General features: G+C 42.2%; 1 protein-coding gene across 6 annotated transcripts in view; it reads left to right on the plus strand.

Moving 5' to 3' along the window:
- Positions 1-18,042: 18,042 nt before the first annotated feature.
- IKZF1 (IKAROS family zinc finger 1) overlaps positions 18,043-27,330 on the plus strand; it is a 68,776-nt gene continuing 59,488 nt past the window's right edge. For 4 of the 6 annotated variants that reach the window (XM_075084334.1, XM_075084337.1, XM_075084339.1 and 1 more), the window contains exon 1: positions 18,728-18,831. In XM_075084334.1, the coding sequence (XP_074940435.1) occupies positions 18,759-18,831 (73 nt within the window). In that variant the 5' untranslated portion in view covers positions 18,728-18,758. Of the gene's footprint in view, positions 18,251-18,727; positions 18,832-27,330 lie in introns of those variants that run through there. The other 2 variants (XM_075084336.1, XM_075084338.1) reach the window with 1 other exon arrangement.

Genomic DNA, 27,330 nt, shown 5'->3' on the forward strand with positions numbered 1-27,330 from the left:
CTGTGTATTTACAGCTCATTTGAATTCAAATGTACTACTTTTGCTCAGCTAAATATCTTATTGACTGCCCTGGAAAGCTTACATTTAAACATTTTTTTTTAGGAAATTTCACATTTTCATTAAAACACACCTCAGAGGCAATGTTGACAAATTGTTCTGCAAATGTCTACTTACTATTTGGCCATGCATAAAACTGGTTTAAAACATTATGGATGTTGATGTAATGTCAAGTAAATATTTTAAGTGTTGATCTCAAAATGGAATAGTCATGATCATTCTGATGAAATGAAAATGCCTGTCTTTTGTCTCTCTCACAAAAGCTGAACTACTTTTTCGGTTTTGCTTTTTGCTACTGTTTTTTGAATGAGGATCAGCATCATCAGAGTGCCTGGCTGTTTGCACACAAAATATTGGCACAGCTTCTTCTCTTGTCCTGAGGCTGAAACCTTGCTCAGGTCAAGAATAGAGATGGCTGTCTTTTCACTAACATGGAACATGAGTAGATGAAGCACCCTGTGCTTGTTTGTGCAAGTAAAGCCCTATTTGGCCAGCTAATACACCTAATTTTGGCATAGGAATTAAGCTGATGAAGTATGAATTCTGGTAATAGCATGGGACTACAGATTCCTTGCACAGTGCCACCTGATTTTAGTAAGCCTTTGCTGATTTTTGTTCTCCAACAATTTTGCTCTTTAAATACGTATTTTCCACATGCTTCTCTGTTGCTTCCCTAGCTCTTCTGTACAGGTTTTAGGCTAAAACTTGCCATCATAAATAACAATACAAATTGTCTTATGAGTCTCATGTCAAACATGGGCTTGTATTTCAGTCCTTTGTTATTTTTAGGACTTTCAACCTTGTGTCCCAGAGCTATCTGGAATACTAGCCATTCCAAAGTCAATGCAATTTCACCAGAACAATTCAGCCACTGTGAGGCATCCCTATATAAGGCATGAAATATGTACCCTGCTTTTTCATTAAAACCTTCTCTTTGGAATTATTCAAGTGTGTGTTAGTTACTATTTCTCAGCAAACACTGGATGCATAAATCCTTGTTTACAAGTGTAAACCCAGTTTTGAAGGAAGACTGAAATGGGCTAAGGGTTCAAGCTGACTGTGAATGAGAAGCGCATTCTGTTCTGAAATGCATATTTCCCTTCACACACAGGAACAAAAGAAAGAAAAGAAGAAATTGTCCTTTCCTATGGAAAATGTCTACAGTATTTTTCACCATATGACATTATCAGTGATAAGAACATAATCTGTGAAAGATCTACATTTTTTTTTATTTATGGATTTTGGAGAGCTCTAAAGAGAGCAGTCTTAGCTCACTTGTATACCTCAGATTCTATACCTTCATCACTACGAGAACAGGACTTAAAAGACAAAGTAAAAACAAGTCTTTGATCACATCTCCAGGTAACAAAGAGACGTTGGAGAATGAGGCTTCTCAAAAATGTAAGAACCAGGTGAATTTAACTGAGGACTGGTCTGTAGACCCAATTGATGGCTTGTCTGCATGTCAGATAGATGAAGCAATTTGCAAAAATTGAGGGGGTTTCCTTGATTTTTTGATGCAGATTCTTATTCGTGCAGCTTGTTTCTTCTCTGCTTTCACTTGGGTTGGGTTCTAGCCAGTCTTGGGTGGTCAGTCTTATCCATATGACCTTGCTGAAGCTTTCTCTGCTTACGGTTGTATACCATACCTCGTAGTAGAAGCTCTAGACCCAATAAAATTACCTTTGATTCTCACAAAAGGATAATCCTTTGACTTGCACAACTTACAAGCAAAGCCTTGAATATATGGGTATTTCTGTGTAGTTTCTCCCAGTTTATCTCATGCTAAACTATGGTGGAATTGAATGTATGATTTTCATGTAGTTAGAAATGGGATTTGAGATCCATATCTGAATCCTGTGCCTTCTTTGACCTCATTGGAAATTCTCTCCAACACAAAGAGGTTGCAGTGATGAATTAAAATGACAGTTCAGAAGTTCCCTAGAGTGCTGGCAGGTTTGGAGGCTTTCTAAGTTGACTCAGAGGTTAATCAACGTTAGTTTTAGGGGAGAGCTGTAGTGTCACTTGAGTGCAAAAGCCACGGATGACTTGGGCAGTGTTGCTAAACTTCTCAGAACAGGATCCACCTAGGTCAGTGCACGAGGAGGGAAGCACCTCAGCTCTGCTCATGTTGACTAGCTTATGGTCCTTCTTTTAATCTGTCATATATATAACTCTAGCCTGCTGGGAAACACAAGCTGGTACTTGATAGTCACAGACCTGAAATCTCTTTTGGTAGTTTAGTTTTACCTTATGATATCTGCTTTTTTCTGACAAAACACAGCAGAAGTTCTTCCTCTCACCCTGCTTCCTGCTCTCCCCACACAAAGTTTTATCTGATAGTCCTTGTTACAGCTATAGGAGACCTGGGTTCAAGTTCCCCATCTGCCTGTAGGAAGGAGCCTATATTTGCCATAAGAGAACATTGCCAGTTGATTGAACTGCTGAGGTATTGACCAATTGGGGTAATGCTGTCTCTGTCTTGCCTGTTAAATCCTAACAGCTTTATACAAGTGAGGAAGAGGCTTGAAGCTAGGCCCTGTAGCTGAGTACTTTTCTTGACTCCACAGGAGTGCATTCACCCTCCACAGGAGGGATTCAGCTAGCAAGGAACACAAGTAAATCTGACTTTGCTCAGGCAAAGATAGATGTCTATGTGGATGCACAATCTGTGTGCATGGTCTAGCTGCTGGCTTGTGGGGTAAAACAGGGTGCTGACTTCACTGGGGAAACACAAACTGAGGGGCTGCCAGACTGAGGGGGCAGATGAGTCTTGGTCTGAGACTCTGGGTTGTTCTACAAACATACCTAAGCATGTAACGGCAACATAAATGTCAGTTTACAACCTTTTGTGCATCAGCTTCCTTGACAGTTGGACCTGAGGCTTGGACCCTGCCTGTATCTGAGCTTCTTCTTCCTCTCTGAAAAAGCCTCCTGATGTGAAGATTGCCTTATCAGGGCAACCTCAACTCGGCTGAGTGTTTGGAAATGTTCTTTAGACAAGATAAGTTTCCTTTTTACAAGGAGAAAAAAAAGAAGAAAAAAATTGAGGAACACTGGTGCACTAAGGATTAATAAAAGCATTTCTACTTAATCAGTTTTAAAGTCTAAGAGGCTTGCTAGCATGTCTAGATGTTCTGGTTTCAAGGAGAGAGGCAAACAATGCTTGTCAAACTTGACTCTGAAAAGACACTAGCTTTTTCCGTGGTGGTACTCCTCAGTTTCCATTGCACTGGCTTGTCCTATTTTAAATTTGTAATGAAAGAAAAAATTCTAAAGCTGGTAATCATGCGCCTTCCTTGTATAAAAACACATCTTGTTTTTATCATCAGTAACCTGTACTACACAAGAGCTCTGACACATACATTTCAGGATAGATTAGGAATTGCCTGCTGCATTTACATAACATTAAAATCACTGTCTAGATACACAAAATAAAATGAATACCTTCCTGATTCTCTAGTATGGGCTTGCATGAAAACGATTTTACCTTGCTTCCTTTTTTTTTTTTTTTTTTCAGAAATGCAACAGCCCCTCTCTTTATTTAGTATGTTGGAAGAGAAGGATTTGATAGCTGAATGAGGGGACACCTATGTAATTCATTTTTCTAGCAGACTTGGACAGCATGCTTACTGCATTTAAAAAAAAATGGGGGGAAAAGTGTTGCAAAAAAGCATATGGAGTGTATGACAGCCTGGCCCTATCTGACTCCCCATCATTCCTTGCAGCTGCCGGAAGCCAACCGCTCGTCTTTCCAAACCACAGGCTCATGTGGGTAATGATATGATTTCCTCTGTCTTGTGTTTTTTGTGTGTGCTTCAAGAAAAGTAAACCCCCCTAAAACTCTACACACCCAGTTAATCAAGACATTACTGTCTTCTCTCAACCTCCTGAAGTGATTCTTGCAGTGCTGGGACAAGCAGCTGGAGGCTTCGTCATGTGTCCCAAGCAGAGTGTCTGCCATCAGTCATGTTTTTCTTGATTGCTTTGGGCTTTGTCCTTTACCTCACTATTAAATAGTGCCCTCACCAACTGAAAAAAAGGAAGTGGTGTTCATATAATCTGGTTTCAGACTAGTATAAAATCATTAGTATTTCACTTTGTTGGGAAAATCATTCACATAGTACAAGAAAAAAATGCAAAATCAAGACTTTTTTCTTGCATTTATCATCACTGTTCTCTCTTGAGGACCTTTAAAATGCTGCCTGTATGTCTATAAATGTTGGAAACAATAGAAGTTTTAGCAAGAGAAGTCAGGCTACACTTATCTTGTTGGATGTATCTGTATACCAATTTCTTATGATGGGAAATAACATACAGTTTATTCTCCAAACAACCATCTTGTAGTCCCCATGAAGCCTTTCCTGCTATGTTATAACTGTAGATTTTGGTGCTTCTATGACTGTTGAAAACAGGCTGTTTGTTTTAACTTTAAGAAACAGTAATTCTGGTTTCCCACAAGGCCATAGGTGAGAACTTCGGAACAGTGAAGGAAAGGATAGAATCAGGAGCCATTTTCAATGAGGAGCAGCATGGGAGAGAGAACAAAGGTTCTTGTCTGAAAAATAAATTGCTGGATGGTAAGGCCCACTAAATGTCAGAACTTATATTTTGATAGGCAATGAGGGATTATAGGCCAGAAAGGACTAAAAAAACCCAGATCCCTTCCTTTTTTAAGTGATAGAATGAATATCTGATGGAGGTATCTAGGAAAAGATCTAATTTGGTCAAAGGGGCAGGCAAGCATAATGATCTCTGTAGCCATATTCTGAAAGAACGTGACTGCAGCTAGATGGTTTTGGCCGTGACTAGAAGAAGGAATACTGCAGTAATCCAGATACTTGGATTTAGCTGTTCTAACTGTTGGATGTATAGCTGAGATAATTTTTAGAAATGTTCTAAGATAGTTTTCAAGTATTGGCAATAGTATGAATGTGAAAAGCATGAGAGAGTTCTGAGTTGAGGATGAGGTTTTTGGGTGACAGTCTGAGTAAAGAGGCAGGATGCTGATTTGGTGTAGTATGATTCAGAAGGAGGTCACGGTCAGAACTGAAGGGAGAGGAATGACACCTGTTTTCACACTGTCGAACCTGGGCTTGGAGAAATATTCACAAAGACATGTTAAAGCCTGAAATTTCAGTTTGGATAGAAAATAACAGAAACCAGACAGGAAAGTCTGGTTGATAAATCTGTCGATAATCAACATGGAATTTTTAGCTGAAATTGTAATTGCAACAACACCTTGCATCTTCTTATTTTTTGGGGGATGGGGGAGAAGAAGATGTCTAGGACAGAACTCAGAAGCCTCCCCAGAAAAAAAATGGTTAAAGAACAAGAGGGGCTTCCAAAAAAGCGTGGTGAAGCTAGGAGGAGGACCGAGAATCAGGACTGGTTTTGAAGTCATCAAGAAAAAGGAGATTATGTAAAAGGATGCAAACAGGACAAGAAGGAAAAGAATAAGCAACTTCTGGCTCTGAAACTTTCTGGAAAGGGGTCGTTAGAGATTTTGACCAGAACAGCTGGGGATGGTGGGGAGAATATCACTATATCCTTGCCCATTCTGATAACACTTCACAGGCATCTGTTTTCGGCCACTGTATAAGACAGAATATTGGGTTAGATGGTCCTCTGGTCTGACCAAGTTCAGCTGTTCTTAATTTCAGTGGAGTAAAAGGTGCAGAAACTAGATTAGACACTTTAGGGTGGAAATGGAATACAGGAAATCTTATCGGTGCTTGCAGACAGTACGCTCAATGTATTCAGATATGAAGGGGAAATATAGGAGGTAACTGGACAGGCAAAGGAAGTCAAGGATGGGAGAGACTGCTGCAGAACTGGCATGGGAATGGGGGAGATGGGATTATACAGAAAAGTAACAAAGGGAGTGAGAATGGGTGTGAGGGAGATCAAAGGATGATAGGGTGGATGGGGTTACTGGGGAAACTGGAAGAATTAGAGGGAAATAATTCCAAAATTCCTATGCCTATGGGAGAGGTGAAGGAAAGTTGTAGGACATAAAGGAGGCAAAGTGGTGCTATTGGGAGTGTAGAGGTCATACTGGGCCGATTGGCAACTGTTACACCTTTGCAAATTGTGAACAGGAACAGTACAGTGAAGTGCAGTTGAAGTCATCTGTTAGTTTTCATGCTTTTTATTCATAACAGAGAAATTACGCATTCAATATAAGGAACGTTATGCACTTACAACTTACAGTGTTTTGGTCAAACAGCTGTACACAGAGGTGACCAGATACTTCAGTGGCTTCAGAATAGGTGAAGAAAGTGCAATTCCCTCAGTGCTTTCCCACTCACCCTGAGGACTGCCAGAGAGGATCCTCTTCCTATGCCCCCACCGCAGCAGCAGCAGCCAGCTTTCTCTCCACTCAGTCTGTACCTCCCTGGTCAGTGGGAGACTGGGCGCATAATTTGCTCAGCCCTGCACAGTCTCACTCAGAGCTCAGAAGTCCAGGGTATAAGAGGGATTGTCAAGTGCTGGAAGGTGTGTATTATATTTTGCTCTTCCACTGGAAAAAAGTATTTTGGGGGACTATTTCCCCCCCAAATGGCCTAAGTGATTCAGAAAGCCTGTGTCACCATACACTGGCCTTACTTTAGACAGTCTGAAAATTCCATCCTGGCAAAAAAAGGCAACCTAATGGCACACTAGTCCTAATCGAGAGCACCTTAATTGCCACACAGCAGTCAATCAAACCTATGTAAAATCCATTAAGATCTCAACTCACTAGGGGGATACAAATTTCAGTGTAGTAGCACAAATGTATCAGATGAACTGGAAGGTGTTTTCACCTGGTAATGCTAGAAATTGAAAATAGAGGTTTTCCCTCAAAAGCCAAACTCAGCAGACAGCTTCTGAATTTGGTGATGTATTACTGCAGAAGGAGAGATGAGAATCCTAACTGCAGCTCTTTAGAGGGTAAAAGTAGGTTTTTATTATTTTACTTAGTTATGCATTTATTCGTAAGATATATTACAAGGTGTGTATGTTCATGAATCTTTTTACTTCCCCCACTTTAATGTAGTTAGTAATCTTAAGTTACTCTATTTCTGTAAAGCATTTCTCTTCTTACATTTTCAAAATACAGTAATGCTTCTGATGTTTATTTCTTTTCCTAATTCTGCATGGAAAGAAAAACAGGAGCTGCCAGAATAACTATAAAGAGTTTTTGTTATTTTGTTTGGTTTTGCATATTTAGATAGTAATCTTAACTTTGTTTCCCTATGCATTTTTTTCCATGAAATATTACTATTCTCAGACTGGGATCTACTCAGCCAAATTCTCACTTAGTATAGATCAGACTAGCACTTTTGCAGCTGGCTAGTTTGCCTTATTGAAGTGTGGAATTTATTTAAGTGATGGAGTTTGGGAGTGGCAAGTCTGAGTTTTGTTTTTCATTCTTTACTAACAATAACCTGTAGCAGCAACCACAAGAACAATAAAGTGGCAGGAAAAGCTTTTGTAGTAAAGGATTTCTGCACGTGTTTGAAGTAAAAAAGAAAAAAAAAAAAAAAAAGATGAAAATTCCCAGATTCTGAAAATGCTGAGGTTCTGAAATAATGGTCAAATTCTCATTTCCTCTCTTATTTCAAAGTCAGGCTATCAGTTGCAACTGAACAATAGTTAGGATGCAGAGCTTGAAGATATATAAACACAAAACAGGTCCTAGGATTCCCTGGATGTTCGGACCAGTTGTTTAAACATACACTCAAATAAATACTCCAAGAAGTTAAAAATAACCAAAAAAGCACGCAGATGTATGTGGAATATTGACTGCTTCAGCTGAGTTCAGTAAGCACCATTGTTCTCTGGTTAGAAAACTGGGTCATATATGTGGATGTTTATTATATTAGCTCAGCAGATGTGAGTGATAGTATTTTCTGCATCTCATATTCAGCATTCTACATGTTCAGTCTGACTTTTTTTTAAAGCCCTGAGCCCCACAACTCTTGGAGGTAAGCAAGAAAAATGTTTTCATTTACTATATACCCAATTTTATCCAATTATGAGCCAAACTTTTCCTCTATGTAAGAATAAGTACTTATTGATTTAACAAGAAACAGGCATATTGATCCAAAGGGAAAATACACTGTACATGTTGATCAATATTTACCTTGCAGGACAAAAGATCCTGATATTCACTTCAAGGCATCAATATATACATATCACTGCATGTTTGTGTCATTAAGTCAGGTAACTGGGCTAGATTTCCATCTAACAGTATAAACTCTCTTAATGATTACTTTTCTAGTCAAATGTTAGTCTCTAAAGGGAAGAAGGAGTTAGAGAACCAGAAAAAGAATAATTGTTCACCTCCCTTGAGATAAATAATACTTTTCATTAAACTCAGCTGATGCCTATTAAAAGCCACCAGACTGATTATATAAAATAAGCAGTGAGAAGTCCTCCAAATTCCTCCTGAAAGTATTTACCTGTACCAAGATAAAATTGGAAATCTAAGCATATGTATCTAAAGATATTTAGGTGCCTAGCTTGTAATTAGTTCGATGTCAATGAACTTGTACAAGGAGCTGTTTCCTTTTAATTTCTAAAGACGGAGCGCATCTGAGTTCCCAGAACACCTTTAAAAATTCTGAGCAATCCAGGCATCACCGGCTCTTCTCTTTCAGCCTCGCTGCAGGCCAGGGGTTTCTTCTTGCTGGAATTCATTGACATAGAGCTAGCCATAAATTATACAAAGATAAACTAATTATAGAGTAATGGGGCAGTTGTGGTACGCATTTTTTTTCTCTGACATTTCTTTTCTGTCCCATAATAGCTCTAACACTGGGTTAATCATTTTTATTTAAATGTTTTCTTTATGGCTAATTTCACCCTAATATCACCCGTCTCCATCTTGAGTCTCCTGAGGCGCTCGCTACGAAGGACACACCCAGGGAAGGGGCAGGCATGGGACAAAGAGAAGCCATGACAGCTACACAGTTAATATGTATTCTTGATGTGATCAACTCCATGATGAAAATGTAAAATACGTGTTGCTTCAGACCAAAATAAATAATGCGGCCCTCCCAACCATTTAAACCCTCTAAAGAATATGCCTGAAAGCTGTAGATCCTTTCTGCCTGACTTTGCCCAGGTGAGGCCCTTCCTAAGCCTGCCCATAGCTGAAATTCATGTTTGAATTCTCATCACCTAGTGTCTCAGTCACCTCTCACCTTGTCTCTCACCCTTGGCAGAGACAACCCTAGCTATCCTGTCCTGCTCATGTCCATTCGAAATGCTGGAAACATCATTGCCTTAGCACATGGTTTGGGAGTTTGTATCTACTCCTGGCTCTCCATCTTCAGTTTAATTTAAGATTTACGTACTGTATTTCTGCTGGGAAGCTCTTGTATGCCTGACCACTTTTCCCAGCCTGCTCATTCTCTTTTCAAGTAGGCACTCTCTCTGGTTACTTGTGGGACTGGGAAGGATGTCTCTTTACGTACCATCCTGGCTACTTCATTTTCTCCCTTGAACCTGTTCATAGCTGTTAACCCTACAAACTTGATAACAACTACAGTAATGTTGCACTTCAAGCCCTGGCCTATTGATTTGCCTCATAATATCTCACCATTTCCTTGAGTTCCATGAGCTGTGCGTAGCTGTTGGTTATCTGTTGTCTGATTAAATATAGGTCATGAACTGTTTGCACACTCCCATACATGATGGAGTCCTAGACCCTGAATGGCATCTGCTTGTTTTCAGGTAATGCAAATAATAAAAATAATCTGATGTACAGCTTTTTAGAAGCCCACGTTGTAAAAGGCAGCTCACTTGCCAAATGGGCATGCCTGCACCTGGATGAAGGGAAGAGATACAATGTTCCCTACCTATGCTGTGCGTCTGCTGGAGTAAGCAGCTCTACACTGACAGGCAGCTGTGCTGGTATCTTCATGCTAGCATCAGTGTAGCTATTTGCCTTACAGCTCTTTGGGTTTACATGGCATGTTTTTGGTAGTGAGGGGAGCTGTGGGGATGCATTCTGTGAGCTGCCCCATGTTGGACAGAGCCAGTTCTAGCCAGCTCTAAGACAGACCTGCTGCTGGCCAAAGCTGAGCCCATCAGCAATGCTCGTGGCACCTCTGTGATAACATATTTAAGTAAGGGTAGAAAATGCTGCCCAGCAGCTGGGAGCAAATGTGAGAGAACCAGCCTGCAGACACCAAGGCCAGTGAAGAAGGAGGAGGAGGTGCTCCAGGCACTGGAGCAGAGATTTTCCTGCAGCCCATGGAGAAGACCATGGTGAGGCAGGCTGTCCCACTGAACCCCATGGAGGACCTCAGGGGAGCAGATACCCACCCTGCAGACCATGGAAGACCCTATGCCACAGGAGGTGCATGTGCCCTGAAGGAAGCTGCACCTCGTGGAGACCCCATGCTGGAGCAAGTTCCTGGCAGGAACTGCAGTCTGTGGAGAGAAGCCCATGCTGGAACAGGTTTTCTGGCAGGAACTGTGAATCTGTGGGGGACCCAAGCTGGTGTAGTCCATTCCTGAAAGACTGCAGCCCATGGGAAGTATCCATGCTCGATCATTTCTTAAGAACTGCAGCCTGTGGGAAGGACCCATGTTGGAGCAGTTCGTGAAGGTCTGTGTCCCATGGGAGGGACCCCTCACTGGAGCAGGGGAACAGTATGAGGAGGAAGGAGTGGCAGCAGAGATGAAGTGTTATGAGTTGACCACAAGCCCCATTCCCCGTCCTCCTGCACTGCTCAGGGAGGAGGTAGAAGAGTCAGGAGTGAAGTTGAGGGAAGGAGTTTTTTGGGGTTTATTTTATTTTTTATTTCTCACTATCCTATTCTGTTAGTAGTTGTCAACAAAGTAAATTCATTTCCCCAAGTTGAGTCTGTTTCACCCATCATGGTTGTTGGTGAGTGATCTCTGTGCCCTTATCTTGACCCATAAGCTTTTTCATCTTATTTTCTCCCCCTGTCCTGCCGAGGAAGGGGAGTGAGGAAGTGGCTTGGTGGGCACCTGGCAGCCAGCCAAGGTTAATCCACCACAGGCTCACAGCTGGCTTGTCATCTGGCCAGCTCAAAGTGAAGGCAGAGACGCTTCAGTCTGCCCTGTAGACATGCCCTTATAATGGATTCTTTTATCACACTTCCTGAAATTTTGAAGATCTTTATGGTGTCCTCTGAATACCCTTGTGAAATAAAAAGGGTTAACATTGCCGTTTTGTCCATACAACTAAGGTACAAAGAGACTGAATGGTTCACTCAAAACTGCACAGCAAACACTGTCCAAGCCTCTGCTTGTAAACTGCAGCACTGATCTCCAGACCTTGCTTTATTTCTGTGTTTGTTATAGAGGAAAGCTCCCCTTTGGACTCCTTCACAGAAAGTCTTAACTGCTATTAAACAAAAAAGGTTTCCAACAAGTGATAGAGATCACAACGGCACTCTGACCACAACGGCACTCTGACCACATACCTGTCATAATTAACTATGCGTAAAATAATCCAGAAAGGAGATGTACGCTCTCAGCAATATTGAAATGCATTGGAATAGAAAGGCAAAAAGATAAGGAATCTAGTTCACTTAAAATGGGTTTGTTTCTCCAGACTCAGGATATTTGGCACAAGTGTGCAGCAAAAATCAGAGGTTATAATTCATCACTAAGTATATGCAGGAATCTTAATGGACAGTCTCCTGAGCAAGGTGGGGCCTGTAGAAGATGGCAGACCTCATAGACACCGGTGTTGTTTTCTAGGGCCAAATGAGTGTACTTATTGTAAAGCTGAATTGAATTTTATTAATAGACATGTTCAGTGAAAGTAAATCTCTCACAAAATGAATACTAGATTCAGTAGAATGTGGATATTCTTGCCACCGTCTGGCAGTTCAGAAAGACCGTTATACGGTTCGCATAATCAAATGAAACAATTAAATGTTGAACACCATATTGCAAGTGTTTAGAGTTCTTCACTGAATAATTATGAGTAATAAATTAAATTGGAAAAAACAGGATTTGTTATTGAAGCTTTGGAAGCAGAGACGTTGGATAAATCCTTCAAGTGTTAGCAGTACTATTAGTAGCCTACTCTTTCTGCAAATCGAGCGTAACATATTTCTGAATCTTTCTCATCTGACTTCAGTAGAGCTTTGTGATTTGGAAAAAAAGCCAAGAGACTTTAAGGGATGGATTTAAAAGAAAATGAAAAAGCAAACCTCTATGACCAATACTTTGGTTCATTAAAACAACTTTCCATTGCTTCCTGCTTCTTAGTAGACAACACTGAAATGTCAGCAGACTTGTTTCATTTCACCTTTACCAGAAAATCAGACAGATATCTCCATTCAAGTTTCTTAACCTGTCCGTATCAATTTTTAGGGAGTAATCATAGGAGTAGTTGAGGAAGAGGATGAACTATCCATTTGCCAGTCAACTATCATTCTGAATTTCTAATGTCTTCCTTATCTTACTAAGTTGAGATTAAGGCCGTACAGAAATGGACCTCTATCTTTTTCCTATTTCCAGCTGCCTTCTCAGATGGGATTAATTTTGGCAGTAGTCTCTCAAGAGGAGTATTTGTCAGCTCTTACACAACTCTAATAGTGGAGAAGTGGCTGATTAACAGTGTGGATCTTGGAATAGATCCAGTATCTGACTAGGCTCAGGGACATCTTCATCGCTGCCTGGGTGGATTAGGTCCCAGCCACTGTGATCTTCAGTCTGTAGACAGACAGCCATAGCACCTCCATTATATAATAAATGTGAAAAAAAAATTAATTCTTTGGACCTCAGACGCAATGGATAGCACAAAGGAAGTGTGATAATCCCTCTTAGTTGAGCTTCTTTTGTATACATAGAAAAGTTTTACCACTCTTTTCCAAAAGGAAAATTACTTGAGAAATTTTAACTGAAGTATAGCTGTAGCTATACTTTATGAATTCACAAGTTTGGAAGGAATCAGTAACGGGAACTAACATGATAGGACATTTGTCTTTTTAAATTTATACATAAATTTAATGATCTCTGAAAAGCAGGTGATTGCCTTTCCTAATCACAGGCTCTTGAGATCATCTTGTCCAACCTCCCCCCGCCCAAGCAGGGCCAGTGAGACCGAGTTGTCCAGGACCAAGTCCAGCTGGGTTTTGAATATCTCACAGATGGAGACTCCACAACCTCTCTGGTAAACCTGTTCCAGTGTTTGAACACCCTCACAGTAAAAGAAGTACTTTCTTGTGTTCAGGTGAAATTTCCTGTGCGCGTTGTCTCTTGTTCTCTCAGTTAACGCCACTGAAGGCAGCCTGGCTTCCTCTTCTTCATTCACTCCCATCAAGTTTTTAGACACATTGATAAGATCCCCCCAGGCCTTCTTTTCTCTAGGCTGAACAGTCCCAGCTCTCCCAGCCTTTCCTCATAGGAGAGATGCTCCGGTCACTGCATCATCTTTGTTGCCCTGTGCTGGACTTGGCATGTTTTTCCTCATGTCTGATCAAAGGGTTCTGGAAACCTTATGGATATGTATCTGTCAGAAATGATTGTGGTCCTGTTCTGAGGCATTTTAAGTAAAAGAAACATCAATTTTAAATGTGTAACTCTGATTAAAGCATTTCTGTTCTCACTTTCAATGTTGGAAACCTTGAGTAACTATTGGTCTTCAGAAGATACCTCCAGAAGTAACTGGAAGTTGAATTTTGTGTATATTCTATGTAAAACTAGCAACAGAAAGGAAGCATAAACTAGACCTGTCACTTAAAATAGCTGAAGCAGCAAAACTTCTTTTTTTGCGTAGGCCATAGGGGGCATTTCAGAACAGAGCCAGAATTTTGGTTTCAGTTACACTAGACTAAATCCTACAGGCCATGTTTTCACATGAATAGTGATTGCTGGGTGATCTTCGAAGCAAGAAGTGTCGTTCCTGCAACTCTTTAATTGTATCGTAGCTGAGGCTGCTGCTGCTGTTGCTGTTGCTGTAGCGCCTTAGTCTTCTGTAGTCAGAAGTTTCTTATTGTAGAAGGAAATTGTGTCCTTCCCTCCTCCCCCAACACACAGATATTACTTTATGTAACCAAGTCCCTGACAAGACTGCTTAGTCTGTAATGTCCCGTTTTGCTAGATAGGCTAGGCAATTCATGCTGCCTGAGAAGACAACAGATTCCTTGGAACAGCTTGTAGTAAAGTGACACCTATTAACTAGCACCTCTGTGCACTATTTAAACATAACTAGCAATAATTACAGTGTGTCTACCCTCTGAACTAGAGTGGTGGTGTGGCTGGTTCCTAACTCCACCGTACTTGTCCTGTAGACAGACCCACTGGCCAGTTGTTCCACCGACAGGTTCTTCAGGTTACCAGAGCTGTCTGAGTGAAAATGCCAGAGATGATCCAGCAAAACAAGGAGATAACAGGCTGAATGCAAGTGAGGGGTCCTGGATTTGTCCTGGGTCCACATTTAGCTTTGGTCCAGATGTGATTACGAGCAGCAAGTTTTAGGAAGGACACTTTTCAACCAGTGATATGATGCAACGTGTGGGACTGATGATGTCTTTGGTACCCCTCTTCCCAAGTGTTTTGTGCATGGGTGCATGTATGTGAGCATGTGTACACCCATAACCAGAGTGTTTAATGCCACTAAAATCGTAAATACGTATAAACTTGAGACACTCCTTGCTGAATAGCATGTTATTCAACTTCATGGTTCAGCTTCAGTCAGTCACCAGTCATACAATAGGAACCTATCCTTGATGCCAAAAAAAGTCTGCATATTCAGTCTATTACATTCCCTTACTGTAAAATATTATTCTACCTTTTTTAAAAAAACAAACCCTCCTCTCCTTGCATTTACTATTCCCAAAACAGAAAGAAGCTAACAAAGGCACTGATGACAAACTGTTAATTCTTCTCTCTTTTCACCTACATACAGATTACAATCTTACCTATCTGATCAGCTGTCATGCACATTTCCCTGCGTTATTACAACAATTATTTATCTTGTGCTTCTGGTAGTGTCTAGAAGGCACTAAGAGGTTTTCTAGTAAGAAGCTCACAAAGAAAGAATTGAGAGGCTGAGATACAGAACACAGCGAGGAGGGCTTTCTAATTGTAAGCAGGTGACTCAAAACCTGTAGTACAGTAGAAGTCAGTGACAAATACATAGCCTGGGGAGAGCAAGGGACTTGTAGTTGAGTTCAAGAAGGTCAGTCAGTGAAGAAAAGTTTTGTGGGAAAAAAGCCTAGAGGCAATTACCTGAAAAGCTTACATGTAAATGAGAAACGAGAATGATGGGAGAGATCAAGTAAAGGACAGTGGAAGTGGATGCAAGGTAAGTTAGGAGGGAGGTGAGTAATAAATATGTTGCAACGGTGGCTGAGGAGCCAGCACAGCAATGCAAAGAGGAAAATGACATGAACAGATTGATGGGAAAGAAAGAAGATTTTGGTGGTGATATTTTGTATTTATATGTCAGCAGCGCAGGTGGTATTTCCCATGGCATGTAAGGAGAGGAAACCATGGACCTTCAAGACGCTTTTGAGGTAAAAGCGTCAGAGCTTTGCTAAAAGGTGACAGAGTTCTTTTCTGAAGGTAAAAAATCTGAGACCACAGTTTAATGGATCAAAAATTTTAAACAAAGGAAGATCTATTAAATGCTAGACATTATGTGGAATGGGAACAGTGATCTGTATTTCCTATGTTATATCCAAATAACTGCCAAAGTTAGTTTAGTGTGTTTAGTGTGAGGTCCATGGTATTCTCTTAAGCACTTCTGGCACTGCAAAGTATGAAGAGCCATCTGAGAGCAAAATAGCACTGTGGGGAAGGTCTCTTGGGATGAGGGGACTAGGTACGATAAGGATTGTGAAACAAAGCTGGTCACACTTAGTATTATAGTAGAGATGGTGGTTTGGGAGAGATTTCTGGCTGTACAAAACAACATCCATTACCCTTCTGTGCCTCTGGAAATTTACCACGCTTCAGGTCATAAATCTTCACTATCCTCATCTTGATCAGAACTCCCATTTTCCAAACTGAATGAGAACTACTCACCCAACAAGTTCATAATCCTGCAGGAAAACCTTCTGGACACTGCACCCAGGCCATTCTTTGAAGATTTAGGACTAGGACATAAATCTTGTGGTGGAAAGACAAGAGGAACACCTGCCTGGTGCACCCCCACTGTTGTAGAGGATATGCGTTTTCTGTGCTTAAAACTTTTTTGTTGGTTCTCCATTTGCAAAAGTTTTCTGCTGTATTTTTGTATTTAATTATCATCACCTGCCTGGTAATGGACTGAAGCAGCATGAATGTGGCATGCTGTCCATTTTGAGCATTCAGGTTGGTAAGACTGCTATAGGAAAGCAATAAATAGGGAACGGTAATAACAATTACTATTTGCATTTAAGAATGAATCTGAAGGAAACCATTCACTGTGCAGCCTTGTTAGATGCTTCCCACAATAGAACTGACAGCAGTGGAATAGTTTCTTTAGTAGATTTAGTCTGAGGTAATATTTAGCTGGCAACGAATGAGACAACTGTAAGGCCACGTGGGTTTTTTTTGCTATACATTGCTCTACCTTATATCTTTAAACCCACTTTGGCTCATCCAAAATTCCCATTAATGTCAGTGGAAACGCTGCAAGAGAAAGATTGCGGAATCTGTCTCCTCAGGCAAGTGCCAAATGTATCCCTGCAACTATACCATAACAGATCTGCTCGGAGGAGCTCTAGCCTTGGTAAGCATCGCTGGGACAGTGGAGCTCTCTCCAGGCCACTCACTGCTGCTCCCCCAGTAAGAAACTTGCTGTACACGAAAGCAGGCTGCCAGCGGTGAACTCAGTGCTGCCGTGACTATACCGCTAGCAATTCTCAAGGGTGTCAGCCATGGAAGGATCTTCACAACATCTTCTATGTCCTGAGAGCTCCTGTGAGCTCTTAACAAACCTCAGCGCAGCAAGTTGCAGAAGGTGCTTAACATCTCACAAGATTTGACTTCAGCAGGCTCAGCTCACCCATCCCCAGCAACTTGATTCTGGCCTTAAAACTCTTATCAAATGTTTATTGAGAAATCATGGCTTGCACAGTGTGAAATCTGCTTTTAAAAATATGTGCCAAATCAACTGCCCCCTGGTAGGCTGGGGCACACTCGGAGCAAGCAGCTCCTGAATGTGCCGTTCCTTGGTGGAGTACTGGTCCTTTTACTTCAAAGTACCTGGACGCACGTATCTGTGGAAAGCTGCTGCGTTCCCTTGAGTTCACCAGATTCCGCTTTCATCGAGGGGGCTGGTGAAGCTGTCCCTGCCTGTATTTCCCAGACTCGCTGAGGCAGAGCTCTTTGGGATTTCCTAGAGAAAGGTATACTAACTGCTAAGTGTATGCTGGCACCTTTTCGTGGGTCTGTCTTTCTTTCTTTCTTTCCTTCTTTCCTTCTTTCTTATGCAGGGGTGTGATTCTACTGATCAAATGCTCCTGCTTATCTTTATGCAAACCTGCTGGAAGATGTGGGGGTATTCTGGAATAAATAAGAGGGGAATTCAGCTCTGGGTTTCAACCCTATCAGATCCATAAGGTCTGCTTGCAAGTTGTAGTAACAGGAGGGTTCTGCATCTCTCTAAAGACCTCTGTAAAGTGAGAAAAACCCAAAAAATGGGAAGGACTAAGTATACCTAGTTCATCTCGAGTGTACCCAGGTATTATCCTAGCTCACGAAGCACACAGCAATCATGTCTGCAGAGCTTCTCCGAGGAAAGGTGCGCCTGGAATAAATCCCCAGGTAGAGCCTTGCCATTTCTGTTTTAAGAGTAGCCCAGCTTAGTGTTGGAGAGCTCATTTCATTGTACAGTATAAACTTTTAGTAAGTAGTAGACAATTTCTGTTCCAAAGTGCTTGCATTATGAGGCCCTGATCTTTCCAATGCTTACATGCTTGCTTAACTTTGCATGTCTGAATTGTCCCTTCTCAGGCAATGAGATTGCTCACGTGCATAAAGTTATTCATATGCCTAAATTTCTTCTAATGTGAGAGCGCAGATAAAGATAGGATGTGAGTAAAGGAAGTATCATTATCCTCATCTTGCAGATGAGGAACTGAAGCACAGCAAAAATGAGATCCTGATCCTCCACGGCGTGTATGTGCGCTTAATTCGTACGAGTAATTTCCGCCAGGTTAGCCGTGCCCTCTGGACTGGAGCGTAAGGTCTGGATTTCGGCGACTGGCTCCGCCACCGATTTCAAGTAAGTTGCTTCAGTTCCGATCCCGCGGCATTAGATTCAAGTGCTTAAAAAGCGTGGGTCACGCCTCGCATGGGCTGCGATGACCAGGCTGAGATAAAGGAGGATGCCTCGACCCCTTTAGCCTTAGCTCCGAGGCGTTACAGGTGGGCGCCGGCACCTGACGGCATGCGACACCCGGCCGCACCGCTGCCACAGGCTGTCGCCGGCCCTGTCGGGGGCCCGGGCGCTCCCGCCGCCGCATGAGCCCACACCCGGCAGCGCCCGCCGAGCCCGGCCCCTCTCCCGCGTCCCGGTAAAACACCTCGCCAGGTAAAACCCCTCGGCGGGGCCGCCGGCCGCCCCGCTGCCCGCCCGCCCACCCTGCCGGGCGCCGGCGGAGCGGAGCGGGCGCGGGTGCGGAGCGGAGCAGAGCGGGCGGCCGCGCCGGGCGGAGGGAGGGCGGGCGGGAGCGGCGGCGGCGGGGGAGGGACCGGGCGCGGAGCCGCCGCCCGCGGGGCAGCGCCGGCACATGGAGCGGCGCCGAGCCGCGCCGCCACAGCAGCCGCCCGCCGCCGGCCCCGGCCCCGGCCCCGGAGTAGCAGGTACGGCGGGGTAGGGGGTCTCTGGCGGGCAGGCGGGCGGGCACCTGCCCCGGCGCCGGGGGCGGGAGGGGGGTCAGCCCCGAGCGGCTGCCGCACGGGGGTGAGTGAGGAGGGTCCGCCCGGGGTCGGCGCTGCCGGGGAGAAGTTGCCGGGAGCCTAAAGTGGGAGACTCCGGAGCCCGACAGGCAGGTCCTCCCATCCCACCCCATCCCATCCTCCCCGTCCCACCCGTTTGATGGTTTTTTTTTTTTTTTTTTGTTAATATGAAAACGTTGCGCCGCACCGTGGGTGTCATCCAGGCGGTTTGGAGCGCTTCCTTAAAATTTCGGAGATGAGGAGCCTTGAGGGGCTGGTCATCGATCCAAAGCCGGGGGGAAGCGGGGGAAGCCGTGCCCCCGGACGGGAGCGGAGCCGTCTGGTCTCCCCTCCCCGAGCGGCCCCGGCACTTCGGTTCATTCAAAGCCCGAGCACAAATTGCCTGCGCCTGTAAATTGCGGGAAGGGGGGTGGTGGGAGGGGGTACGGAGGTTGTAAAGCCATTAGGAACTTGTAAAATTAGCAGCCCCTGGGCGCTTGAGGGGAACGGCGCTAGAGGAGAAGTTGCTGACTTCCGAATAGCGGTGCCACCAGAAGTTTTCCTCCTTGCGATCCAGCCTCTCACAGCTGGAGGTTTTCTTTCACCCTGCTCCGCAAAGTTACCCTCTCCCTGAAGGGACGGTTTCGCTCTCTAGTCCTTACTAAAGAAGATGCACGTAGTTAAAAACTGCGTGTGTGAAGAAACGACTTCCCACGGCAGCAGTCGATTCTAAGGAAACTTTTAACTTTGTGCTTCAAGAAACCTGATTACTTCTTGGATTACTTTTCTACTTTGGTCTAGAAGGTATGGTAACGCTGCCAGACGTCGTGCAAAGATTCTGCTTCCAAAATTGTTAAAAGTTAATAATACTGTGTTAGAAAAAATTTATAGCTTATGATTGCAAGATATCTCCAAAAAGTGATGTTTTGTGGAATGCAAGGGTTTTTAGACTGGTATGGCCATTGGCTTAAACTGTGTAAATTATTATAGAGGAATATAATGTTGTTTCTTTTTTTTCTTTTCCTCTGTTTTTTTTTTTCCTTGCGCTGAGTCTGCTTACACATATAAGTGCAAGTAGTGTTTTCAGAGGACTTTGTCTGGGGATCAGAAGTTAGAATGAGAGCTTCCTGACTAGGTATTTTTTCTTCTCAATAGCTAGATGCTACCAAGGTTACATCCATATGCATTTACTGTCCAGCCATCCAAAAAAATCCCCGAATGAAATAAACTAGGTATCTAATCCTGATTATATTTCATGCATTCACCTTAACAACCCATTTGCTAGATTTTAATAGTCTGGTTTTAAAACTGGAAGCTGTAATGCATTGTAAGGGCCAAATCCTTTAAAAGACACACTCTGTTAGCTTCAGTTGACTGCTCACATCAATTGTAACTCACATGCAGGCTGGAGTACCGTGTGGTATGACTCTCTATTAAACATTATAAATGATCATTGAAATGTAAAGAAAAAGCGTATTAATGTATTGCATTTAGAAACAAGTACTACATTTCCTTCCAAATACTTGTGAAGACTTTGTCAGAACTGACTAAGCAGGGGCATGTTCTGAGTGGCTTGCGGCACTGCTCTCTTGCCTTGCTGGTGAACAACATGGTTTAAGGTGTTCAGAGTCTTAGTGAAATAGAAAAATCAAAGATGAGATGGCTTTCTTATATGAAAATGTAGCTGCTTCTGAATTTTCCAAACTAAATTTTTGCCTTTGGGTAACTTTGTTTATTCTTCCTTCTCTTCTCTAATGAGGGGAATTGTAAGTCAGAAAAGTGAGAATGGTTTTGTTCATGTCCCCATGAAAAAGCCCGGTATCCCTCTTCGGGGTTTAATATCCATGCTTCTATTAACTTCATGCTACTATTTCGGCATACAGTAGTTCATACTATGTCCCTTTTCCAAAAGGTGTCATCACTTGCATGCAGAAGCTTCTTTCTAATATTTACATGCTCTGCTTTGATTTTACCTCATAAATGTTTTAAAACTGAAGAAAAAAATCAGGATATACTGCTTGAATGCCATATATTTCCTCCTCCCCCCCGCCCCAAGGTACCTCAATCTTCAGCAAAGCTCTACCAAGCTTAGTTTGATGGCTATTTGCCTTATTGCTTTATCAAACCCTTTGAAACTGCTGCATATGGACATGAGAAACTAAGTGTAGACCGAGTGCAAGACCAAGAACTCTTAAAATGATAACTGTCCTTATGATAGCTGTCCTTAGCAGAACTGCATGGGGGAAGTATCCAAAATGCTGCAAAGCTCTGCACTTTCCGTAGTTCATGTTTCTGTTATCCCAGACTTGCATCCAACCTTAAAGATTTTTCTCACAAATATCAATATTGGGGACTGTCCATGTGCTCCTCTGCTTTCCTTTTTCTTCTTTGAGTAAAGTAGCCTAAACTCAGAACTCGATATACTGCAAGACTAAACAACAACAACAAAAAAGAAATAGAAATAATATCCCTAACAAGAAAGTAAATTTAAGATAAAAAGCCAAGGCGAAGGCAGGTTTAGCCACTGAGTGAGAAGACTGATCAGAGTAAAGTCAATGGAAGTTCAATACTGGGCATCCTCAGGAGCCAGAATTTCAAACCTAATGCACTGATACCTGTAAGGGTCCTCTACCTCCTGGGTACAGCTTCCAGGGGAAGCAGCAGGAAGGCGGAGGCATAGGTTCAGTCAGGAAGGACTGTTGGACCCTGGTAATTGAAGAGGGATCACTAATCTCTCTGGCCCAATGCAATGATGGGAAGACAGGGCAGAGGACCCTTCTCTCTTTGCCCTTCATGATCCTAGTAACTGGAGAAGCTTAGATGCAGATCCCCTGTGCATCATTTATCCCAGCTGAGTATTTCTCAGGGTCGCTACTTAACTCCAGGTGAGCAGAGTGAGTTGGTGTGTTTTTAAGTAGGTCCCATACTCAGGAGTTGCAGCAGAGAGACAAGCTTGTCGTACACCTGTGACTTTCCACCTTGGCTCCTGGCTGCCAGTGCTCACTCCAGGAATGGGTCCGGTTGCATGTTTCCTTATAAAAGCCTGAATGACACCTTTGTCATTTGTGTTACACGTGCTGTACAATGAAAAAAATGCAATAGTCTCCATCTCAGCATTACTGTAGCAGTTTTCCTTTCCCTTGTGGACCTTAATACAAAAAACCTGGTCTGCTTGCCACTTCCACTGCATAGCAATGCAGAAATGTAAGTGGAGAATCAATCCACAGAGTTTTACAACAATGCAAAAATTGTTTCTCATCATTAAAACTGGATAACTCCAAAAGAGGACAAAAACATTTCCAGATATATTTTATTTGAGCTTAGGTACTCCTTACACTAACCCCACAGTCTTGCAGAAAGCAAGGAAATGGGTCCAGTCTGTATTTCAGCAACAGAAAACAAGGGCATAATGAATCATATGCTGTTCTGGCAGATAATTTTTGGCAATGTTTTCTTAAAAAGTCCAGAGGATATCAAAAGTCATGGATCACAGCCTAATTTTGTGGCTCTTTGTCAGGAAAAACTTCTATTGAAGACTTGTGGGATTTTTTTTTTATTCTTGTTTTATGTGCAAGAAGAGCTGGGTCCATACTGAATTTTATTGTTTTTCAGTCAAGAATCACATATGTACTTGATTACATTTTGACCAGTCGTTACATTCTACTGTTATTAAAAGTAATAGAATTAGACCAAAGAAAACATAGTAAAGTAGTAAAATGTAGCGCCGCCATAATGGGATCTTTGGAAAAAGTTGTCGTCCTTATGTGTGTAAGGCAGGATGCGCTGCTGGCACTGTAGTGGGCTCCCCCGGAATTCCCCTCCCAAGCGACAAACCCCATTTTTCTAGGAATTATAAAATCACACAGAAAGAAAGGTTTGGGAACGGTATTTTCTTCTCAGAATCCTTCCCTCCAAAAAAAGAGAGGGGAGGGAAGGAGGCTATGCTGTGGGACAAACACCGTTGAGTTAAATGGAGTTGCTAGATACCTTAGAAGGATACCGGGAATACATAATGCCAGTTGAGGGGTGGAAGGTAAGGGCTCTCATCGGTTTGGCTGGGACTATGATTCCCTGGGAAGCATTTTAAACGCTTGCAACTCAGTGCAAGAGTCAGAAGAGGAAAGACCTATTTTTTTCTGTATTTTTTTCTGTAATGCAAAGATTATTTCCCCCCCCACCCCGCCCTGCCCTCCGCTGGAGGGGAGCAGCATTTAGAGATGAGCATGAACTTCTGATGTGAGATAGGCAGCCTCGGTCTTGTCAGCTTTATGGCAATTTTTAAACAGGAGGCTACTTTAGATACTTTCCACTCATCCAAAGTGGCTGCAGGGCTTCTATCTCCCTAGTGGCTATCTAGCAAAATGGACTGACTTGGACAGGGAAGCTCCCTGCTTCCAAGCTCAACTGTGGTTTGTTGTCCCTACGTCTGTAATCTATACATAAACATAGCTACAACTTGGAGTCAACAAGAGTTTTGTTTGCTCCCTAAATTTAAACAGAATTGTGTGATGCATCTTTGTGAAAAGCCCAACAGCAACTGCCTCGCCCTTCTCCTTTAAGACACACCTTCCTCCATGCTTTAAACTGGTGAACAAAAAGAGATTGCAGGTTTTTTTGTACTGAGCAAGTCACTACAGACACAGTGTGGTGACTGCAAAGGTAGGTCCTAGTCCTGAAAGATACATGCATGTTCTTAGCTTTATTTGTACCGTTGCAAATTCATGGGGATCGGACAGTGCAGGTCTGGGACCTGCGTGGCATACTCGTGCTTCTTGTATAAATGCCTCAAAAGGCTGTTCAGACTGTGGTTTTTGAAGAGCAGCCACACTCAAATTGTCATATTTTTTTAAGCAATGGGAACTGTCCACTTCTTTAGCTTATTTTGAAGTGTATTTCATGTGAAAGATTTACGTTTCTTCTTCTGATCCCAGTTGCTCTGGCTTTCTCAGTAAAAGAGAAACTTGCTCTGTAAGATAGATCTGATTCCCCTCTGCATCACTTCATTTTTCCACTTGTGTCAACTCACTGAGAACAGTGAAGCAATTGCAATATAAAGCTGGAATTGTCCATAGTGGATTGGATCCAAAATATTTGCAAAAGCAGAGTGAGTTAACTGAAACATGTAGTGTGGAGAAACTTGCTAATCCATTTCAATTATAGTAATTTTAGGAGTCATTTTTAGGTTTATTTGGGGCGGGGGGAAATCACACAGATCTCTAATATGCTTATTCAGGCCGATAATGTCCTTTAATAATCCGTAACAGCTTGAACAGTTTGAAGGGAAATTAGGAAGCAGTTCTGTGATCATGAAGCAGAGTTATTGAAACCTCCTATAATTTGGACAAATGGACTACTGATATATTGTTGGGGATACTTGGCAATAACAGTTCTAGACATAAAGGGATCTTCTGTTTTGTCTGTTGCATATTTAGATATGCTGTGCTAAGGCCATCCTACGCTTTTTTAAACATATATGTAGAGATACAAGAAGTACAGTTTTACATCTGCTGCTTGCCTTCTCTCGAGTGGGAGTCCTGGAAGAATATCCCAGAGCTCAACTTGGCCACTTGAGAATGTGCTATGTTCTTAGATTGAGTGCCTTAATTTACACAGCTCACCTCTTTTTAGTCAGTTTATTTATATGATGGAAATGTGTGCATTTTCTTTGTCATGGTGAATTTATTCCACTTTTCTGCTTGATTTTTAGTGAATAAAGGTGGCAGAGTTTAATGAGTTAATAAAATGTGGCCTTAATTAGGAAAATTACCTTCATATTTTTCTCATGTTGTGGAAACAATTTATGACTCTGGTTGAAATTCAAAAACCTGAAGGAAGAACCTTTTTCATATGGGCAATGATATCAAGTCCAGTAATTTGCACACAAAGTCAATGAAAGAAGGGTTGGTTTTTTTTTAAATTATCTCCTTTAACAATAGACTGTTACATGAATATAGCTCAAGCACAGCAGAACGCTAAGAAGAGTACATATGGAAAACACATATGTGCATACAAGATGCACTTTTGATGATTTGTCAGTGCTTTGAAAAAGAATTCCCAAAGAACTGAGAATTATGTAGGATCTTTGTGACAACTTTTTTTATGCCCTCACAATTGTTCACTAACACGGAAATTAATTTTACATGTGCCAGACATATAAGTGTTTCACATCTGCACTGTTAGCAGAGTTCTTTTCTTAATATTGTGTGTTGTGTCTTGAATTACAGCGCTTCCTTCTTTTCACAGGCAGGAGCTCTCCATTGAAATTTGACTGTATGCTCATAATTGTATTGTCAATTCGTGTAGTTAACCAGAATTTACACTAGGCAGGAGTAGAGAAACGACTGAATAAACTAAACATCTCCCTAGACTTTCTAGAAAACGCTGAATATGGAATTAGCATAGAGGAAGAGAAATTGATCCACTTCATTTTAACCTTTTTTCTGTTTTAATGCACTCCTTTAAAAAGACCTGTTTTAAAACAGAAATGGAAGGACACCAAAGTGCTTTTTATGACTCTCAGTTTTTAGTTTTCAGAAAGGACCACCCCTTGTCTTTGTAGTTATTATTTACATTGAGCTGTGTGATGAGGCAGAAATTAAAAATAGAATTAAAATGGTTCTAAAGTAGAGCCATTGTGAAGTCTAGCATATTAAATTACAATAATAAAGCTAATTATCAGCTGCTTGCCGAGATATTGCATGCTTTTAATTAAAACTAGTTTGTAGGATTCTAGTAATTTTTTTCAAGTATTTCCACTGGTTGTGGGATACAAACTACCTTCTACCCGTGTTTAGCAGCCTTCCTATTGTGTGCTCAGTTGTATGTAGCGCATGTGTATGTGAAGTTAAAAGTCTATTAAAAAAAATAGGTCTTTTGTTTAAAAGGAAACTAAATGTTAAATACCTCTACAGGGGTATCTTTATTTGTCTCCTCTCTTGGTTGTTGGTTCAAACTCATTGACTTCAGTAGATGCAAGAGGCTTGGTTCTGCTAGGTCGAGACCCCCTGGTGCAATTAGAAATGCAGCTGTGTTATCGTTCTGCAGGTAGATGCAACTCCCAACTCAAAACGAAAAAGACCGATGACGCATACATGACAATATGTATGATTCCTAACCTGTTGTTAATGTGCAAATTCTCTTCTCAGGTATGTTAAGGACTGTAGGTGTTCAGCTGTACTCTGCTTTTCAGGGTGCAGCCTAGTTTTGCTTAATTTATTGAACTTCCCTTTGTATGTCGTGGGTAGTTGAATCTAGGACCCATTTCAGGACCTGTGCTTCACTTTAGGTTGTAAAGTGGGTTGGGGTTTTATGTTTTTGGCTGTTGGTTTGGATTTTTAGTTTGCTAAAGCTGCAGCCTATGTGATGAGGAGCCAATGAGACATGTCAAAGACCGCAAAGATGAGATGTGCTCACACACGAGCGCTCTGTTAGGGCCAGCTGCTCCAATGACCTGTGCGAGCGGTCCCTTTTCCTGCTGCGGGGCTGCTTGCACAAGCCCGGGTTGCGAAATCGGCCCTTTCCCCGTGCAAGGCTGTGGAAGCAAGGCTTGGGTTTGCGTCTTCGCTTGTTTGTTTTATCACAGTTAACATAGAGCTGCCACTGCTGAGGAACGCATGTTCCCCTCTCTTTTTATATTTGCAAAACCACCTGCAGAACACCAGGTCCCTTGTAGAAGGTTTCTTCCCCCGCCACTCCAGACTTTGTAAGCACTCATATTTTCTGCTCTGAGGTTTCATGGAAGAGTGTACCTGCCCCTGCAGGGTGCGCTCAAGGCAGAAGCGTTCCTTCAGGGACCATGCGCCTGGATGTGGTGTACGTCTGTGGACTCCTTGGAGCACCAGAAGCAGAGCTGTCTGTGGATGGAAGGACAGCTCTGCATTTAGGTGTGCTGGTGTAAGTCCAGAGTGGCTCCGCAACTGTCAAAATTTGTGATTTCATTTCCATACCATAAGAGAGGTCCCATTGTGCTGAGTGGGAAGCACGTGTTGTCCCAGAGAAGTCAGTACATATGTAGCTTGGGAAACAAAGAAAACAACAAAATAGCTACGCTCTGGCATTGGGTTAGGTCATTCCACTGAATTATATCAATGGCCCAATCTTGTGATCTTTTAACATCCTAAAGGGATCAGGGTTTGTAGGAGGACTGCTATGCTTACATGTTTGTTTGAATTGATAAAACACTGTATAAAGGCTAAGCATTCATTTTCTTGACAGGGAGGTTTACTTTTGAATTTGCATTGTAAAAGAAGAGATGAAATAATAAACCAAGACTTTAAAATAATTAATTTGCTGTATTCTGAAAGATTAGAAAATCTTGACCTTGCAGTGACTTCTTCCTATTTACACCTGGAATCCTAAAAGGTCCCAAATCTACTTCTGGTTGTAATTGACACCAGGTATGAACGAAGCAGTACCTCAGTGATT

This window comes from Phalacrocorax aristotelis, chromosome 2 (assembly GCF_949628215.1).
Source record: "Phalacrocorax aristotelis chromosome 2, bGulAri2.1, whole genome shotgun sequence".
In the NCBI taxonomy this organism is placed as follows: Eukaryota; Metazoa; Chordata; class Aves; order Suliformes; family Phalacrocoracidae; genus Phalacrocorax; species Phalacrocorax aristotelis.